The sequence below is a fragment of the Dryobates pubescens genome, chromosome 1 (assembly GCF_014839835.1).
Source record: "Dryobates pubescens isolate bDryPub1 chromosome 1, bDryPub1.pri, whole genome shotgun sequence".
Lineage (NCBI taxonomy): Eukaryota > Metazoa > Chordata > Aves > Piciformes > Picidae > Dryobates > Dryobates pubescens.
Genome location: NC_071612.1, coordinates 17,864,499 through 17,884,049, shown reverse-complemented (window position 1 = coordinate 17,884,049; position 19,551 = coordinate 17,864,499). Strand labels below are relative to the sequence as shown.

Here is a 19,551-nt window from a genome sequence, read left to right as displayed (position 1 = left end):
TGAGGGATTTTTACTTTGTGACCAGAGTGTGAGGAAGGTGGAAACCATCCACTGTCTGTATCCTGGGCTCCATCCAGAGCAGGGGCAGCAGCAGGATGGGAGAGGAGATTCTGCCCCTCTGCTCTGCTCAGACCCCACCTGCAGCACTGCATCCAGTTCTGGAGCCCCCAGCATAAGAAGGACTTGGAACAGCTGGTGAGGGTCCAGAGGAGGTCACAAAGATGATAGAGGGCTGGAGACAGGCTGAGAGAGTTGGGGCTGCTCAGCCTGGAGAAGAGAAGGCTCCAGGGAGACCTCAGAGCAGCCTTCCAGTACCTGAAGAGATTCCAGGAGAGCTGGGGAGGGACTTCTGACAAGGTTTGGGAGTAACAGGATGAGGAACAATGGCTTTGGGCTGGGAGAGGAGAGACTGAGACTGGAGATGAAGAAGAAATTGTAGAGAGTGAGGGTGGGGAGACCCTGGCACAGGCTGCCCAGGGAGGCTGTGGGTGCCCTCTCCCTGGAGGTGTTCAAGGCCAGGCTGGATGAGGCCTTGAGCAAGCTGGGCTGGTGGGAGGTGTCTGTCCCTGCCCATGGCAGAGGGTTGGAACTGGATGATCCTTGAGGTCTCTTCCATCCTAAACCATTCTGTGACTCTAGGAACCTGGAGTTCATTTGACATGTCCCAGGCCAGTCAAAACTGGGTTCTCATTTCCTTTATGCCTTCTCCCCTAGTGGCAATTTCTAACACCTTGTTTCTTTATTTCCCAAACTTCTTGATCATCATCTTTTACTCACTCTTGGCACCAACACCTCTCCAGTATCTTTTCTGGAGAGGAAGATGGGTGCTGTAGGAAACTTGTGCAGTGATAGGGAGGTGAGCCTGCTAATCCTACCCACAGCTCTGCCTCCAGCTCTCTAACACCATCCCCGCCTTCCCTTCTGCTTAGCTTCATTGTGCAAAGTGCCCAGGTAGGGCAGACAAGAAGACTGCTCAGTATTTCACAAGCTCCCATCCATCACATCCCCAGTGTCAGTTTTGCTTGGACAGCAGCACAGGAGGCTCCTAGATAAATTTCCCCTTAATCTCCCAGCCCCATTTCAGCAAGGGGCTAGGAAATCACACTTCCACTGCAGCAAAAGCTGGCTGCAGAACGATGGTGGTGAAGGGCTTTGAGGCACTGCAGCCATCTCCCAGCAAGAGGGAGGTGGAAGCACTGGGAAAGAAAAGCAGATTTATTCATTTGCTTGCTTTCTCTCTCTGGTTTGTTTTTGCTGCTTGGGTTTGGGGTTTTTTTTGCTGCTTTGTTGGTTGGGTTTGGTTCATATATATGTATTTTTTTTTTCCCCCAAGCTCCATTTATTTTTTGATGACTGCTCTTTAAACTTCCTACCCCATGACACTTCCTTGGCACTGGGCTGAGCCAGTCTAATCTGGGTGATAATGGCTCTCCCAAAGAGGTGGGGTTTTTTTTTTCCAAGCAAGCAGTTTATCAAACCCATTGGCAGCTGGCTTTTCAAGGGAGTCCCTTTTTTGTTTCTTCTCCTTTCTTTTGTTTCCTTCCTGTTCAAATACATTTCTCCTGTTCAAAGAGCTATTTAAATATATATTAATGGCATTTAAATATATTTCTATATATATTTAAATATATAAATATAGTTAAAGGTGTACTTTAAATATATGTTTAAAGGCATTTAAATATATTTCTATATATATTAATTTAAATATATTTCTATATATATTTAAATATATAAATATAGTTAAAGGTGTACTTTAAATATATATTTAAAGGCACTTAAATATATTTCTAGATAGATTTCAATATATAAATATAGTTAAAAGTGTACTTTAAATATATATTTAAAGGCACTTAAATATATTTCTAGATAGATTTCAATATATAAATATATTTAAAAGTATATTTTAAATACATATTTAAAGGCATTGAATATATTTATCTATTTAAACATGTATTTAAATACATTTAATTATATATTTATAGGTATAGTGACATATATGAAAGATATTTATTAATTAAGATATTGTATATAATCTATTTATTAATATATTATATATAATCTATTTATTAATTAATATATTGCATATAAGCTATTTATTAATTAATATATTGCATATAAGCTATTTATTAATTAATATATTATATATAAGCTATTTATTAATTAATATATTATATATAATAAATGTGCTGGGCCCCAGCCTCTTTAACATCTTCATTGATGATCTGGATGAGGGAGCTGAGTCAGCCATCAGCAAGTTTGCAGATGACACCAAGTTGGGAGCAGATGTTGGTCAGTTAGAGGACAGAAGGGCTCTGCAGAGGGATCTCGACCGACTGGACAGATGGGCAGAGTCCAATGGGATGGCATTTAACAAGCCCAAGTGCCAGGGGCTGCACTTTGGCCACAACAACCCCATGCAGAGCTACAGGCTGGGGTCAGAGTGGCTGGAGAGCTGCCAAACAGAGAGGGACCTGGGGGTGATGATTGACAGCCACCTAAACATGAGCCAGCAGTGTGCCCGAGTGGCCAAGAGGGCCAATGGCATCCTGGCCTGCATTAGGAATAGTGTGGCCAGCAGGAGCAGGGAAGTCCTTGTGCCCTGTGCTCAGCACTGCTGAGGCCACACCTTGAGTCCTGTGTCCAGTTCTGGGCTCCTCAGCGTAGGAAAGAGGTTGAGCTGCTGGAAGGTGTCCAGAGAAGGGCAACAAAGCTGGGGAGGGGTCTGGAGCACAGCCCTGTGAGGAGAGGCTGAGGGAGCTGGGGTTGCTTAGCCTGGAGAAGAGGAGGCTCAGGGGAGACCTCATTGCTCTCTCCAGCTCCCTGAAGCCAGGGAGTTGGAGCCAGGTGGGTGTTGGTCTCTTCTCCCAGGCACCCAGCACCAGAACAAGGGGACACAGTCTCAAGCTGCACCAGGGGAGGTTTAGACTCGAGGTGAGGAGAAAGTTCTTCACTGAGCGAGTCGTTCGCCATTGGGATGTGCTGCCCAGGGAGGTGGTGGAGTCACTGTCCCTGGAGGTGTCCAAGAGGGGATTGGATGTGGCACTTGGTGCCATGGTCTAGTCATGAGGTCTGTGGAGACAGGTTGGACTTGATGATCTTTGAGGTCTTTTCCAACCTTATTGATTCTATGATTCTATGCTTCTCTTGCTGCAGCCCAGAATATGATGACATCCCTGCCTGAATAACCTCCAAGACTTGAACTCACTGAGGGGGAGAAATGAGTTTTAGTTCACCTCATCTGGGAATACTTCCTAGTATGGCTAGGGAAGGAAAACTTTCCAGAGAGGACATCCTGGTAGCAGGAGGAAGGGCTGGGTGAGACAATTTTGTGCTGGATACCACACAGCACAGTCTGGCCCCAGCCACATCTCCTCAGAGCATGTGGAACCCAGCCTGAAGCTCACAGCTCCAGCTCATGACTTAATGGTTCCCATTCCCAGTTTGCTGCTCAGAGATGAGGCTGCAGGTACTTTCTCTCTGGGGAAGCCTGGAATGTGTTGCCCAGAGAGGTAAAAAAAGGAAAGGAATCCCAGAGGCTGGCTTGCAGCTGTTATCAGATATGATGGGAAAGGGAGGGGGGGAGGGAGAATACCTGGCAGGAGAGCTGCTCCAGCAGGGCCTGCCTGACGTGGCAGTGTGGGCTTCTGCCTCCATCATTCCTCACAAATCTGAGCAGATTTTGCTGGGCTGCTGACACCAGGGGCTGCTACACCGTGCCCGCTATCTCCAGAGCAGAAAGAAAAACTTCAGGACCTTACTTGACTTTCCCAGGCCATGATTAGAGTCACAGAGCTGTAAGGGGAAAGCACTGAGCAATGAGCAAGAGGGATGCAGCCTCTGAGCCACAGTGGTGGAATCCCTTGTCAGAGTGATTTTGCAAAATGGAGAGGCCTTAGGCAGAAGATTATCCCAGAGGCAGCTATGGTGGGACCTAAGGTGTGGTCCTAGAAGGACCTGTCAGTGGTAGAAAGCTGAAGTGTTATGACAGAATCATGAGAAGGATCTCAACAGGCTGGAGAAATGGCCAGTGCTAGCTGCAGGAGGTTCAACCAGTCACAGGGCAAGGTCCTGCAGCTGGGTTGGGGCAACCTCAGGCACAAATCCAGGCTGGGTGCAGAGCAGGTTGAGAGCAGCCCTGAAGAAAAAGACTTGGGGGTGTTGGTTGCTGGCAATCACAGAATCATCCAAGGTGGGAAGGACCTCTGAGATCATTCAGTCCAGCAATGCAGGAGCCAGCAGTGCCCTCCTGCAGCCCAGCAGGCAGCTGTGTGCTGGGCTGCAGCCAGAGCAGGGTGGGCAGCAGGGCAGGAGAGGGGATCCTGCCCCTGGGCTCTGCTCTGCTCAGACCTCACCTCCAATCCTGCCTCCAGCATTGGTGTCTCCAGCAGAAGAAGGACACAGAGCTGCTGGAGAGAGTCCAGAGGAGGCCACAGAGATGGTCCAAGGGCTGGAGCAGCTCTGCTGTGAGCACAGGCTGAGGGAGCTGGGGGTGTTCAGCCTGCAGTGGAGATGGCTCCAGGGGGACCTCAGAGCTGCCTGCCAGTGCCTGAAGGGATCCTGCAGGAAAGCTGCAGAGGAACTTTTCCTGAGGGTGTCTGGAGCCAGGCCAAGGGGGAATGGTTTGGAGCTGAGGCAGAGCAGGGTCAGACTGGAGCTGAGGAAGAAATTCTTCAGTGTGAGGCTGGTGAGACTCTGGCACAGGCTGCCCAGGGAGGCTGTGGCTGCCTCCTGCCTGGGGGTGTTCAAGGCCGGGTTGGATGAGGTCTTGAGCCTCATCTAGGAGTCTAGGTGAGAGGTGTCCCTGGGCATGGCAGAGGGGTTGGAGTAGATGATCTCTGAGGTCCCTTCCAACCTGAGCTATCTCATGTGCTAGGGGTTGGAAGGGGCCCCCAGATACCCTATTCTATTTCACACAGCAGTGCCTGCAGGTCGCAAACATCCTTGTGGCTTCCAATGAGATGACCCTGATTAGGTGGGGGGAGAAATTGAATTGAGAAAAAGCCTATGTGCTTTTAACCCTAAATGCAACTGGTCTTCAGGACTCTCCATTATGAATGCAGCCCCTGACATTGATTTCCTGCTGCTTTTTTTGGTTCTCTCTGCTCCCAGAAGCGGTGATAAATTGATGTAGTACATGGCAAACCACGGAGGTTATCACAAGTGTAAGAAAAATATGCAGGGGAAAATACTTTTTTTTTTTTGCTCTGCATTCCTCTCAGCTTTCCCTGGCCTTGCTCTCAGGCTTCTGTGTTCTGCACTGAGGCATTCACTGAGTGAAGGGTGCTAGGCCTTCTGTCCTCTAGTTTAGACAAGGCAACGGAAGAGAAGAGCATCTCCTTCACCTGGGGGTGCTGGCAACAGTGCTGTGACCATGCAGAAGCATCAACTGATCCTCTTTTTCCTTACCCCTTTGCTATTCTCTGGACAAAGAATCATAGAATCAGCCAGGCTGGAAAAGACCTCAGGGATCATCAGTTCCAACCTATTACCTATCACCCAACACCTCCTGTCACCTAAACCATGGCTCCAAGTGCCCTTGAGGCTCCACCCTGGATGTGTTCCAAGGCAGGCTGGATGGGGCTCCAGCAACCTCTTCTTGTAGGAGGTGTCTCTGCCTATGGCATGGGGGTTGGAAGCTGATGATTTCTAAAGTCTCTTCCAATCCAGACTGTTCCATGGTGCTCTGATGCTGTCAGATCAGCCTTACCTACACAGCCCCTGTCATTCTGCTGCCTCATCTCACTCCAGACCTCACTGCCAGGTGCTCTAGGTGTGGTTGGGTTCTCAGAGCTGAGAATTTGCTCAAAGGCTAAATGTGACCTTGGCTTTATTGTACAAGCTTAGCACTGTTCTTACTCAAGGATTCCTTCTTCTAAAGCAAAAACTACATTTGTGATGCTACTCCTGAGGGCTGAGGAGCTGTAACTTACCATTGTCTCTCATCTGCCACAAGGTGAAAGAGGCAGCTTTGCCTCTCTCCATTGGTTTCCCTAGCCCAAAGAAATCACACAATGGACTTCTGGGGATCATCCAGTCCAAAACTGCCTGCTCCAGCCACAGGGGCAGCCACAGCAGCTTGCCCAGGAGCACAATGTCCAGAGCAGGAGACTCCACAACCTCTCTGGGCAGCCTGCTCCAGGCCTCCAGCACCCTCACACCATTTTGCTTCACATTCAGATGGCATCTCCTGGGTTCCAGTTTGTGCCCATTGCTCCTTGTCCTGTCCCTGAGCACCACTGACAAGAGCCTGGCCCCAGCCTCTTGCCCTGTGCAGGTCCTTTAGCTCTTGCTGAGCATTGCTCAGATCCCCTCTGGGGCTGCTCTTCTCCAGGCTCAACAGCCCCAGGGCTCTCAGCCTTTGCTCCTCATAGAGGTGCTCCAGTTGGGACCACTGTCCAAGCCCTGCCACATTCTTCTCTAGAGTGAAAAAATCCCTCTTGTTTTGCCAAGGGCTGTGTTCTCTTTGACCTGTAGTAAAAGTATGTGTGCAGGCACTTGTAGGAGACAGGTATTTCCTGACCCAGGGGATCTGGTGTCAGACAAAATTAGGAAAGGTTAGGCCTTGCTGGGATAGGAATCAGTGTCTGCTGCCTCACTAATTGCATCTGCCCAAAGACAGGAGCTTGAGGTATTCCTGATGTAGCAGTAAAGGGTCCCGGGAGTCAGGCACTGTGGTATGGGCAGTGTAGGGATGGTGAGGAGGACTTAGCTGCTGTGACAGTCCTGCTGGTGAAGACCATTGCACTGGAGCTGGGATGGTCACAGTATCTCATGCTGTATGTGTACAGAGGACAACAATGCTGGGGGAGGGTCTGGAGAACAGGGCTGGGGAGGAGCAGCTGAGGGAGCTGGGGGTGTTCAGCCTGGAGAAGAGGAGGCTGAGGGGAGACCTCATTGCTCTCTACAGCTGCCTGAAAGGAGGCTGGAGCCAGGTGAGGCTTGGTCTCTTCTCCCTAATATCAGGGAATAGAAGGAGAGGAAATGGCCTGAAGTTGTGCCAGGGGAGGGTTAGGTTGGAAAAACGTCTTGGCTGCAAGAGTGGTCAGGGATTGGCACAGGCTGCCCAGGGGGGTGCTGGAGTCCCCATCCCTGGAGCTGTTCAAGAAACCTGTGGCCGTGGCACCTGGGGACAGGGTTTGGTGTTGGTGGTGGGGTTGGGTTGCTGGTTGGACTGGATGAACTGGGAGGGCTTTTCCAGTTGGAACAATCCTATGATTCTTGGATTCTAAATCCTTCAGCACCGCTTTGTGCTGGGTGCTTTTGAGTCCAGGTGACCAACCCCAGGGCTGTGCAGCGGCTGAGTGGGCACATGAGTGAGTGAGTGGGCACATGAGTGCGTGGGCACATGAGTGAGTGACTGGGCACATGAGTGAGTGAGTGGGCACATGAGTGCGTGGGTACATGAGTGAGTGTCTGGGCACATGAGTGAGGGAGTGGGCACATGAGTGCGTGGGTACATGAGTGAATGGCTACATGAGTGAGTGAGTGAGTGGGCACATGAGTGAGTGGGTACAAGAGTGAGTGAGTGGGCACGTGAGTGAGGGAGTGGGCACATGAGTGCGTGGGCACATGAGTGCGTGGGCACATGAGTGAGTGACTGGGCACATGAGTGAGTGAGTGGGCACATGAGTGCGTGGGTACATGAGTGAGTGACTGGGCACATGAGTGAGTGGGTACATGAGTGAGTGGGCACGTGAGTGAGTGAGTGAGTGGGCACATGAGTGAGTGGGTACATGAGTGAGTGACTGGGCACATGAGTGAGTGAGTGGGCACATGAGTGCGTGGGTACATGAGTGAGTGAGTGGGCACATGAGTGAGTGGGCACATGAGTGAGTGACTGGGCACATGAGTGAGTGGGTACATGAGTGAGTGGGCACGTGAGTGAGTGAGTGGGCACATGAGTGCGTGGGTACATGAGTGAATGGCTACATGAGTGAGTGAGTGAGTGGGCACATGAGTGAGTGGGTACAAGAGTGAGTGAGTGGGCACATGATTGGATGGGCACATGAGTGAGTGGGCACATGAGTGAGTGGGTACAAGAGTGAGTGAGTGGGCACATGATTGGATGGGCACATGAGTGAGTGGGCACATGAGTGGATGGGTACATGATTGGATGGGCACATGAGTGAGTGGGCACATGAGTGAGTGGGTACATGAGTGGATGGGCACATGAGTGAGTGGGCACATGAGTGAGTGGGCACATGATTGGATGGGCACATGAGTGAGTGGGCACATGAGTGAGTGGGCACATGAGCCCTCTGAGTGGCCTGGAGGTGCATTTGGAAAGAGAGTTGGATTTCGATGCTGGACAGCCAGGGAGCTTCACAACACTGAGTTGGGTAGGAGAGACACCATGCTGACAGCAGCCCCTGCAGGAGGCTGAGGTGTGTTTCTGAGGGTGCCAGCCACACATCTGCCCTGACCCAAGCACCCACAGCACCCAGGAGGGCAGCAGCAGCCCCCTAGCAAATTTCCTTCTAGGCAGTACTTTCTTCTGGTTTCACTGGAAAGCAGGACAGTTGGCTCAGCCTGCCCCCAGCCAGGATGCCACTACTGGTGCCACCACTGCTAGCAGCCCCTGCAGCTCCTGAGCTCTCCAGAACTACGATTTGCCAGCCTCCCATGACACATTCACTGCAAAACTCAAGGTGAAGCAAAAAAACCCAACCCAGCAACCAGAAGAGGTTCCTAATGTCAGTGCCCAGAGGTACTGTGCCTGGAGATAACATCAGCAGAGAGAGCCAGAGCAAGCTCTCCTCCAACAAACTATTTCCCAGAGGCTAATGGCAAGGGGGAGAGAGAGAGGAACAAGTACTGACAGTTTGCTGTAGGAGCTCAAAGAGGAAATGGACAGAGCTAAAAGAGCTCCAGCTCTTTGCTCCTGTTTGGCCCAGCTCACAGCCTTTGCTGCTGCATGCAGATGTATTTTCCACAGCTGCCAGAGCTGGGTATACACAGGATCACAGATCAGAGGATGTTAGGGGTTGGAAGGGATCTGTGGAGAGCTGCCGGTCCAACCCCCTGCCAGGGCAGGAGCATAGAATCCAGCACAGGTCACACAGGAACACAGCCAGACAGGGCTGCAAAGGCTCCACAGAAGGAGACTCCACAACCTCTCTGGGCAGCCTGCTCCAGGGCTCTGGGACCCTCACAGTCAAGAAGTTCTTCCCCATGTTGAGGTGGAACCTCCTGTGCTGCAGCTTCCATCCCTTGCCCCTTGTCCTATCCCAGGGCACAATGAGCAGAGGCTGTCCCTGTCCCTTCCTTCCTGACCCCCAGCCCTCAGCTATTGATAGACATTGATCAGATCCCTCTCAGCCTTCTCCTCTCCAGACTAAACAGCTCCAGGGCTCTCAGCCTCTCCTCCCCAGGCAGTGCTGCAGTCCCTTCAGCATCCTTGTAGCCTCCCTTGGACTCTCTCCAGCAGATCCCTGTTGCTGGGTAAGAAGCAGAGGATCTGGGATTGAATTTTTTGTGCCCTTCAGGCATTTGCATTTTAGACAGAGTCAATCCATGAAAGAGATAAAGTTTTAATCTAATGTAGAGGGAGACCTCCAGAGCAATGGTTAATACCTTCAAAGGCACAGCTCCTGACCACCAAAGGTCAGTAATACTTTGTGTTTCTGACACAGACCGAGTTTTTGAGGGGTAAAACACTTTTGGCTCGTGGAAGCCAAGGGAAAGACCAAGGCCTCCTGCCCCGACACAAAGAATCCCCACTTCATTTGATTCCTTCTCTTTTCAGCTCTCCTCTGGCATTTATGAAGGCCCTGGTTTGTCAGAGGCTACTGCAGCAACATAGCCACATTCAGACACCACTGCACACACTTTAATGCACACCAAATAGCCCAAGCACAGTGAATCTGGGAAAGAACAACCCCAGGTGTCAGTACAGGTTGAGGGCTGACCTGCTGGAGAGCAGTGAAGGGACCTGTGACCTCTCTTGTTCACTGAGAGCAGTGAAAAAGACCTGGGGGGTCCTGGTGGATAGAAGGATGAACATGAGCCAGCAATGTGCTCTGGTGGCCAAGAAGGCCAAAGGCATCCTGGGGTGGATCAGAGAGCTGTGATTAGTCAGAGTGGTTATCCTCCCCCTCTGCTCTGCCCTGGTGAGGCCACATCTGGAATATTGAGCCCCCCAGTTAAGAAGGACCTCAATGAACTGTTTGAAAGAGTCCAGCACAGAGCCACAAAAATGATGAGGGGAATGGAAGATCTTCCTCATGAGGAGAGCCTGAGGGAGCTGAGGGCTCTGTTGCTTGGAGAGGAGGAGCATGAGGGTGACCTCCTTGCTGTTGCTAAAGATGTGCAGGGTGAGTGCCCAGAGGCTGGAGCCAGGCTCTGCTGGGGGATGCCCAATGCCAGCACAAGGGGCAGTGGTGGAAGCTGAGGCAGAGGAAGTGCCATGGAAACAGGAGGGAAAACTTTTTCCCCTGTGAGGGTGACAGAGCCCTGGCACAGGCTGCCCAGGGCAGGTATGGTCTTGCTGTTTGGAGATATTCAAGACCCACCTGGCTGTATTCCTGTGTGACTTGCTCTAGGTGACCCTGCACTGGCAGCAGGGTTGGAGTGGATGAGCTTTGGAGGTCCCTTCCAACCCCTGGCATTCTGTGACTGTGATTTTGTGAACCTCTCAAATCACCACTGCAGGCTTTTGCTGAGGACAGGCAGTTCAGGTTACAGTGATGGCCTGGCTTCTGAAGGCTGTGGAGTCAGTTCAGCTCTGAGTGAATCTGCAGAGCACCACTCTGCAAGACAGGAGCAGAACTAAGGAAAGGGTTGGTGACCAAAAGGTAGAGAGGCTGGCTCCAAAATGGCAGAATAGGATGTGAAAGCTTAGTTGAAGAACAAAGTGGACCCAAGTCAGGCTGGGGTCCTGGGGTGATTGCAGCCTGGAGTGTTGGAAATGAAATTAGGCCAAGTGCCCAGAGAAAGGGGAAGAGGAGCCAGGAAGTGTTAGGAAGTGCTCACTAGAACAAACCACAATAAAACAACATAACAACAAAACCAAAACCACCAAAAACCCAACCCAAGCCAGAGCCCCCAAACCCACAAGGGAACAATATTTGTGGCACAGTGTTAAAAGACAAAGCTCTTTCTCATCTCTCTGCCCACTGGCTCCAAGAATTTTTGTGGCCAGACTCTTGTCAGGGGTGCCCAGAGACAGGACAAGGAGCAAGGAGCACAAACTGGAGCCCAGGAGGCTCCAGCTGAACAGGAGGAGAAACTTCTTTGGTGTGAAGGTGCTGGAGGCCTGGAGCAGGCTGCTCCTTCCTTGGAGAGATTCCAACTCCACCTGGGCAAGCTGCTGTGGGTGCCCTGCTTTAGCAGGGGGGTTGGACTGGATGATCCCTGTACACTGCACTGGTTAGGCTGCACCTTGAGTCCTGTGTCCAGTTCTGGGCCCCTCAGTTTAGGAAGGAGGTTGACTTGCTGGAAGGTGTCCAGAGAAGGGCAACAAAGTTGGTGAGGGGTTTGGAACACAGCCCTGTGAGGAGAGGCTGAGGGAGCTGGGGTTGCTTAGCCTGGAGAAGAGGAGGCTCAGGGGTGACCTTATTGCTGTCTACAACTCCCTGAAGGGAGGTTGTAGACAGGCAGAGGTTGGTCTCTTCTCCCAGGCAGCCAGCACCAGAACAAGAGGACAAAGTCTCAAGCTGTGCCAGGGGAGGTTTAGGCTGGATGTTAGGAAGAAGTTCTACACAGAGAGAGTGATTGCCCATTGGAATGGGCTGCCTGGGGAGGTGGTGGAGTCACCATCACTGGAGGTGTTCAGGAGGAGTCTTAATAGGGTGCTTGGTGCCATGGGTTAGTTGATTAGGTGGTGTTGGATGCTAGGTTGAATGCAATGATCTTGAAGGTCTCTTCCAACCTGGTCTATTCCATTCCATTCCATCCTATCCTATCCTATCCTATCCTATCCTATCCTATCCTATCCTATCCTATCCTACCCTATCCTATCCTATCCCCAGAGGTCCCTTCCAACCCCCTACCATGCTGGGATTCTGGGTATCTGTGATTTTGGGTCTTCAGAGAAGGTTGCCCAGCACTTGGGCTCACCTAGCACTGCTCAAACTTCTCATGTTCACACAAAAGCAGAGCCTTTCATCCCAAAGGCTCCTGCCCAGCCTCAGCTGAGGCCAGGCAGGCAGAAGCTCTCTCTGGTTGGCCCTGTGTGCCCTGGAGCAGGAGGCCAACACATAACACGAGGCCTCCTGGCCGCCGAGCCGCTCCAGTCGCTTGCTCAGCTCTTTCCAGGGGAATTGCTCAAGCCTGGCTGTAAATGGGAGGTTAATGAAACAACCCAGAAAGCTGTTTAGGCTCTTCAACTCCACTCCAGGAAAGAAGCTCTACCTGGAGAGCTGACACATGATGTGTTTGGCATGAACCTTTCGAGCCAGCTTGGTGGATGCTGCCAGCAGGCGAGCTCCAAACATTTGGTTGCGTGTTCCAACACCATGCCGGGATAAAAGGCCAGCCTCTGGAACACAGCAGGGCTTGAAATAGGGCTGAGAAATGCAGCCCTGGCCAGTTTCACCTTTAGCAGGAAAAAAAAACAAAACAGAGAAGCTTTTGGGAGAAGGTACAAATGAGGCTCAAAGAATCCCTGTTATTTTCCCAGTTTCTGGGCTCTAACTCCTTCCCCATCTCCTCATCTATCTTCTGAGCATGAATGAGTGAGCAATGAAAGAGGAATGCAGTGGCTGAGAGAGAGAGATAACGAGATAATGCAAGCTGTGAGCCAAAGCTCGAGCAGAGCTGCGAGCTGAGATGTAGATCTGAGCCTGGAAGTTTTTAGGGCAGTCCTTAGATCGTTTGCATGGAAAACTGATTTGCAAACGGGAGCAGAGAAGGTGACCTCACATCCGCTGAGCTCACAGCTGTCAGCATCTCAGCTCTGTGCTTTCTAGGATTTTAATCCTGCCTGCAGACCACACGTGCTGCCACTTCCCTCACGGACTGAAATAAAGCTGCAGCTGCTTTGATGCCTTTCAAATTCCCTGGCTGTGCTGGGAAGGGGCAGAGGGAGAGTGAGGAGCAAAGAAACAGCCCCAAACCGCCCTAAGCTTGAGCAATGGCAATTTCTGTGCCTAAGCCGCAGGAGAACAGCCTCAGGACCCAAGTGTGTGAGAGAAACCAGCTGCTAGGTGCAGGTTTTACACTGCTTGGTTTAGGGCTGCCAAGAGCAGCAGCTTGCAGGTGTTGGTGCACTGCTGCTGACTGGATGACCTTTGGAGGTCACAGTATCACAGTATAACTGAGGTTGGAAGAGACCCCAAGGATCATCGAGTCCAACCTGTCTCGATAGACCTCACGACTAGACCATGGCACCAAGTGCCACGTCCAATCTCCTCTTGAACACCTCCAGGTCCCTTCCAACCCAGATCATTCTTTGACTCTGTGGTTCTGTGCTTCTCTGACTCTGTGATTCTGTGATGTGCTCTTCCTCCTTGCCACTTCCAGTCTATGCTGAGGTAAACTGGAAGGTTTGAAGTCCCAGCACACACCTCTGGCCTTCATAGAACTACAGAACGTTTAGGGGCTGGAAAGAACCTTTAAAGGTTATCAAGCCCAACCTCCCTGAAGTGAGCAGGGTCTTCAAGCTGGGCTTGGCTCCTTCAGGACAGGCTGCCAGGGCCAGGTCAGTGTGGGAAGTTTCCCAAGCTCCCCAGCAGAAGAAAGTGCTTGTCACAAAGGGTTAATTCAGCTTTCCCTATCACTGACCTCCTTCTAGGCTGCCCAGGTTTGGAGCTGCAGGGATCAGCTGGGGTTTCTCAGGGGAAAAATGATGTGGCCACTCCCTGAACCCAGATAATCCCTCTGGCTGGGCTTGCACTGCTGCTATCTGCCAGGTTGGGCAGAATTTAATCATCAAAATTCTGATGGTTGCTTTGAACCACAGAGCAGTGGGAAATTAATTGCTGGAATGAAGTTTTCTAGCATTAACCCAGCGTGGCTGCTAGGTGAGGTCAGCTGCAGGCCTCAGGACAGACAGCAGGGACTAAGCTGCTCTCTGGTCTCATCTGGATTGGTTAACAAGAGGGAGAGAAGATAGAAGGGTAAAGCATCCAGGGGTGTGAAGGATGAGGGGAGGATGAAGCTTGTTATCTTCCAAAGGAAGCAGTGTCGGCTCAGGCATAAGCATGAGAGACCCCCGCAGGAGGAGAGGGAGGCAGGGTGGGGTGAGGGCTGGTGCTGGGGTGTTGGAGATGCTCTAACAGTTCTAAGGAGGCAGAAATTTATTACCAGGAATTGAAGACAAAACATGAACCCAGTTCCTCAGCTTTATTGTTGCACTCTGTGCTCTGAGGGGAGACCGTCTCACCCTTGACAAACCCCTGAAAGGAGGTTGGAGCCAGGTGGGGCTTGGCCTCTTCTCCCCAGTAACAAATGACAGGATGAGAGGAAATGGCCTCAAGTTGCACCAGGGCAGGTTTAAGTTGGGCATTAGAAGAAAATTCTTCCCTGAAAGGGTTCTCAAAGCCTGGCACAGGCTGCCCAGGGAGGGGGTTGCATCCCCATCCCTGGAGGTGTTTCACAGAGGCAGAGCTGTGGTGCTGAGGCCATGGCTTAGCCCCAGCCTTGGTAGAGTTAGAGAATGGTTGGACTGGATGAACTGAAAGGGCTTTGCCAAACCAAACACTGCTGTGATTCTATGATTCTAAGACAGACCGAGTTTTCTTGCAGAGTAGCTTTTGTATGCTCTGTTATGCATGTGAGAGGAGACAGAATACTTCAGGCTCTCCAGGAAGTGCGAGGAACTTGGCTATGCTACACTAAAAGAATCCTTTGATTTCCAGTTTGGAGCACTGGCCTGCAACATTCAGAACAGCTGATGTCTGAGTGAGCAGCTGCTCTGCATTGTTTGTTAATGAGAGACCAACAGGAGGATCAGCACTGCCATGGGCAGGGACACCTCCCACCAGCCCACGATGCTCAAAGCCTCATCCAGCCTGGCCTTGAACACTCCCAGGCAGGGGACATCCACAGCCTGCCTGGGCAACCTGTTCCAGCGTCTGCCCACCCTCGCTGGAAAGAATTTCTTTCTCATCTCCAGCCTCAATCTCCCCTCCTCAAGCTTCAATCCATCCCCTCTCATCCTGTCACTCCCAGCCCTTGACAAAAGTCCCTCCCCAGCTCTCTGGCAGCCCCCTTCAGGCATTGGAAGGCCACTCTAAGGTCTCCCTGGAGGCTTTTTTTATCCAGACTGATTTTAAGGTTCTTGTTCCCTAGTTTGTTTTGATTGACTCCAAACACTCATTAAAATGCTGCCAGACTCCAGGATTGCAGGTAAAAGGTGCAAGTTATTTCCAGAAGCATGGGGGCTGGTCACTCAGCTCCTGTAACTTCCAGCATGCCAGGCTTTGATCTTGGAAATCTGATTTCTTCCTGAGTTTAGCAAATCCTCCTGTGTGATGACCAAGCCTTCTCACTCTGTGCAAACAGGCTGGATTTTGAGCTCTTGTGAATTGATATTTCATTTGTGCATAGAATCACAGAATGCTTTGGGTTGGAAGGGAACTTAAAGCTCATCCAGTTCCAATCCCCTGCCACGGGCAGGGGCACCTCCCACCAGCCCAGGTTGCTCAAGGTCTCATCCAGCCTGGCCTGGAACACCTCCAGGGAGAGGGCAGCCACAACCCCCCAGGGCAGCCTGTGCCAGGGTCTCCTCACCCTCACTGGAAAGAATTTCTTTCTAATTTCCAGTTTATGTCATCTTCAGGTATGAGAAGCAAAGTGCAGTTTATTTTTGACACTCTGTTTAGGAAGATCAAGTGTTGGTACTGCTTGTCGAGCTTCCATAGCAGCACAGGGAGTGCTGGGAGAGTCTCTCAGTTCCTCATTTCATTGCCACATGCAAGCTTTAACAACAGGCAACCCCAAACACAGAATACAGAATTAATCAGGTTGGAAAAGACCTTGGAGATCATCAAGTCCAGACTCTCACCCAACACCACCTGATCAACTAAACCATGGCACCAAGTGCCTCAGCCAGGCTCTTCCTAAACACCTCCAGGGATGGGGACTCCACCACCTCCCTGGGCAGCACATCCCAAGGGCCAATCTCTCTTGCTGGGAAGAATTTCTTCCTAACCTCCAGCCTGAACCTCCCATGGCACAGCTTCAGACTGTGTCCTCTTGTTCTGGTGCTGCTTGGCTGGGAGAAGAGACCAACCCCCCCCTGGCTCTAATCTTCCTTCAGGGAGTTGGAGAGAGCAAGAAGGTCTCCCCTGAGCCTCCTCTTCTCCAGGCTAAGCAACCCCAGCTCCCTCAGCCTCTCCTCACAGGGCTGTGCTCCAGACCCCTCCCCAGCTCTGCTGCCCTTCTCTGGACACCTTCCAGCAACTCAACATCTTTCTCAAATGGAGGGGCCCAGGACTGGACAAAGCACTGTATGGTTGTGTTGCAACTGGAAGGGAAGAAAAGCTGTGGTCAAGGAGGGTCCCTAAAGTGGGACCTTTTGTCTGTGAGCTGTGAAATAAGCAAAGTTACTTCCCCTGCTTAACTCGAAGTGCAAATGGGGAACCAGCTTTGCAGGCAGAACTCAGCTGGCACTGATGAGCATTTGCTCCCTGGGGTGGTGCTGTCACCAGGCAAGCAGAACCCACAGCTTTGGTGGGGACATGGCCTGTGTCAGATGGCAACTCATGGTAGAGAGCAGACCCACCCGTGACTGCCACTCAGGGTGGGCTTTGAACCTCCAGCTTGTACCAGCAGATCCAGAGAGGTGATTCTGCCACTGTACTCTGGTGAGACCTCACCTGGAGTATTGTGTACAGGTCTGGAGCCCTCAGCACAGGAAGGACCTGGAGCTGATGGAGAGGGTCCAGAGGAGACCATGAAAATGATCAGGGGTTTGGAGCAGCTCTGCTATGAGGACAGGCTGAGGGGGCTGGGGGTGTTCAGCCTGGAGAAGAGAAGGCTCCAGGGAGACCTTAGAGCAGCCTGCCAGTACCTGAAGGGGGCTACAGGAAGGCTGCAGAGAGACTGTTTGCAAAGGCCTGCAGGGACAGGACCAGGGGCAATGGCTTCAAACCAGAGCAGAGCAGATTGAGCTTGGATGTGAGGAACAAGTTCTGCACCAGGAGGGTGGTGGAACACTGGCACAGGTTGCCCAGGGAGGTGGTTGAGGCTCCATGCCTGGAGATTTTGAAGGTGAGGCTGGACAGGGTTCTGGGCACCCTGATCTAGTTGGGGATGTCCCTGCTGACTGCTGAGGGGGTTGGACTGGATGAGCTGTGGAGGTTCCTTCCAACCCAGACCATTCTGTGACTCTGTGTCTCTGTGATTCTGTGACACTATGCTAACATGTCCTTCCTCGTCCTTGCCACTGCAGATTCTGGAGGAGAACATGAAGCTGGAGTGCAAGTGCCACGGGGTGTCGGGCTCCTGCACCACTAAAACCTGCTGGACCACCCTGCCCAAGTTCCGGGAGCTGGGCTACATCCTGAAGGACAAATACAACGAGGCGGTGCAGGTGGAGCCGGTGCGCGCCAGCCGCAACAAGCGCCCCACCTTCCTCAAGATCAAGAAGCCTCTCTCCTACCGCAAGCCCATGGACACCGACCTGGTGTACATCGAAAAGTCCCCCAACTACTGCGAGGAGGACCCGGTGACGGGCAGCGTGGGCACGCAGGGCAGGATGTGCAACAAGACGGCGCAGCAGTCCCACGGCTGCGACCTGATGTGCTGCGGCCGCGGCTACAACACCCACCAGTACTCCCGGGTCTGGCAGTGCAACTGCAAGTTCCACTGGTGCTGCTATGTGAAGTGCAACACCTGCAGCGAGCGAACCGAGGTCTACACTTGCAAGTGAGCCCCCGGGGGGTGGGGGCCGGGCAGGCTGGCACGGCCCCGGCCCCGCCGCGCGTTTGCACAAGCACTCGCCCAACCCATGCGGGAGCGTGGGGAGGACCTGCTCTGGCAAGGGGACGTGCTGGTGAACGGAGCCTTCGCTTTCCTGCTCGCGTTCCGTCGGGGGTGTGAATGAGTATCTCAGACTCTTAGGAAAAGTTAGCTGAGAAACTAAACCAAACCAAACCAATCAACCTCCCACCCCGAGCCGCCGGACGCGCAAAGCGGAGAGAAAAAGATTGTCCCGGCGAGCAGCGCCTCGGAAGCGAGGAGCTCTGACTGCCCTGTGGAGAGAGAGCAGCCGGAGAAAAGGCTCTGGGAAGAGGATGCTTCAGAACTTGGGTGTCTAGGGAGCAGGAAGGGGTAGGGGGAGAAAGCCTCGGAGAGAAGGGCTTGGCACAGGACGGGACGGACACTGCCCCAAGGCGAACTGCCCGCGGGGGCGAGGGGATGGCACGGACTGAGGCTTCTCCAGGGGTGAAAAAGCTTCTGCTGGTCGGTGCTCCTCTTTTCCCCTTCGTGCCGTTTGCTGCAGCCAGTCGAACTGTCGAAGCAGACACTGCTTTTACCTGCCCTTTTTTCAATTTTGTTTCGGTTATTTTGTGGTATTTTTGTTTGTTTGGTTGTTGTTGTTGTTGGTTGGTTGTTTTTCCATGTGTGTGCGTGCTGCAGATTTTAGCACAGGGATTTGGGGGACACTCCGGGGGCATAATAATAGCAATATTTAACAATTTATTCAGATAAAACTAATATTAATTTATTTAATTAAAAAAAAAAAAAAGAACTCTACTGGCTTTTTTAAAAAAATTCTTTTGCATTTTTTTCTTTCCTTTGTTTGGGTTTTTGGGGTTTTTTTGGAAGTGGTGGGGAGGGGAGGGGCGAAACTCTTCTGCAATTAAAGTAGATCGTTGGCTGCCTTTGGGGAGTTAACTGTAGAGAGGGCCAGGAGAAAAAAAAGAGAAAAAAGAAAAAAAGAAGAAAAGGGAAAAAAAAATAAAAGAAAAAAAGAGAAGAAAACAGGAAAAGGAAAGAGAAGAAAAAAGGAAAAGAAAAAAAAAAGAAGAAAAAAGAAGACAAAAAGAAGAAAATAGTAAAAAAAAAGGAAAAAGAAAAAAAGAGAAGAAAAAAGGAAAAAGAAAAAAAAAGAGAAGAAAAAAGGAAAAGAAAAAAGAAAAAAGAAGAAAACAAAAAAAGGAAAAAAGAAGAAAAAAGGAAGAAAAAAGAAAAAGGAGAAAAAAGAAGAAAAGAAAAAAGGAAAAGAAAAAGAAGAAAAGAAAAAAGAAAATAAAAGAACAGAAAAGAAAAGAAAAGAAGAAAAAAGAAGAAAATAAGAAAAAATAAAAAAGAAAAGAAAAAATAAAAAATAAGAAAAGAAAATAATAAAAAATATGAAAAGAAGAGAAAAGAAAAGAAGAAAAAATAAAAAAGAAAAGAAAAGAAAAGAAAAAAGAAAAGAAAAGAAAAAAGAAAAGAAAAGAAGAAAAAAGAAGAAAATAAGAAAAAAAAAATAAAAGAAAAAACATAAGAAAAGAAAATAATAAAAAATATGAAAAGAAGAGAAAAGAAAAGAAGAAAAAATAAAAAAGAAACGAAAAGAAAAAAGAAAATAAAATAAAAAATAAAAAAGGAAAGGAAAGGAAAGGAAGGAAAGGAAAGGAAAGGAAAGGAAAGGAAAGGAAAGGAAAGGAAAGGAAAGGA

General features: G+C 50.6%; 1 protein-coding gene across 1 annotated transcript in view; it reads left to right on the top strand.

Annotated features, from left to right (window-relative positions):
* The window catches only part of LOC104309532 (protein Wnt-7a), a 76,231-nt gene extending 57,599 nt beyond the window's left edge, over window positions 1-18,632 (top strand). Inside the window, exon 4 of the mRNA XM_054161870.1 lies at window positions 17,336-18,632. Within this exon, the coding sequence (XP_054017845.1) occupies window positions 17,336-17,815 (480 nt within the window). The 3' untranslated portion in view covers window positions 17,816-18,632. The remainder of the gene's footprint in view (window positions 1-17,335) is intronic.
* The last annotated feature ends 919 nt before the right edge of the window (window positions 18,633-19,551 follow it).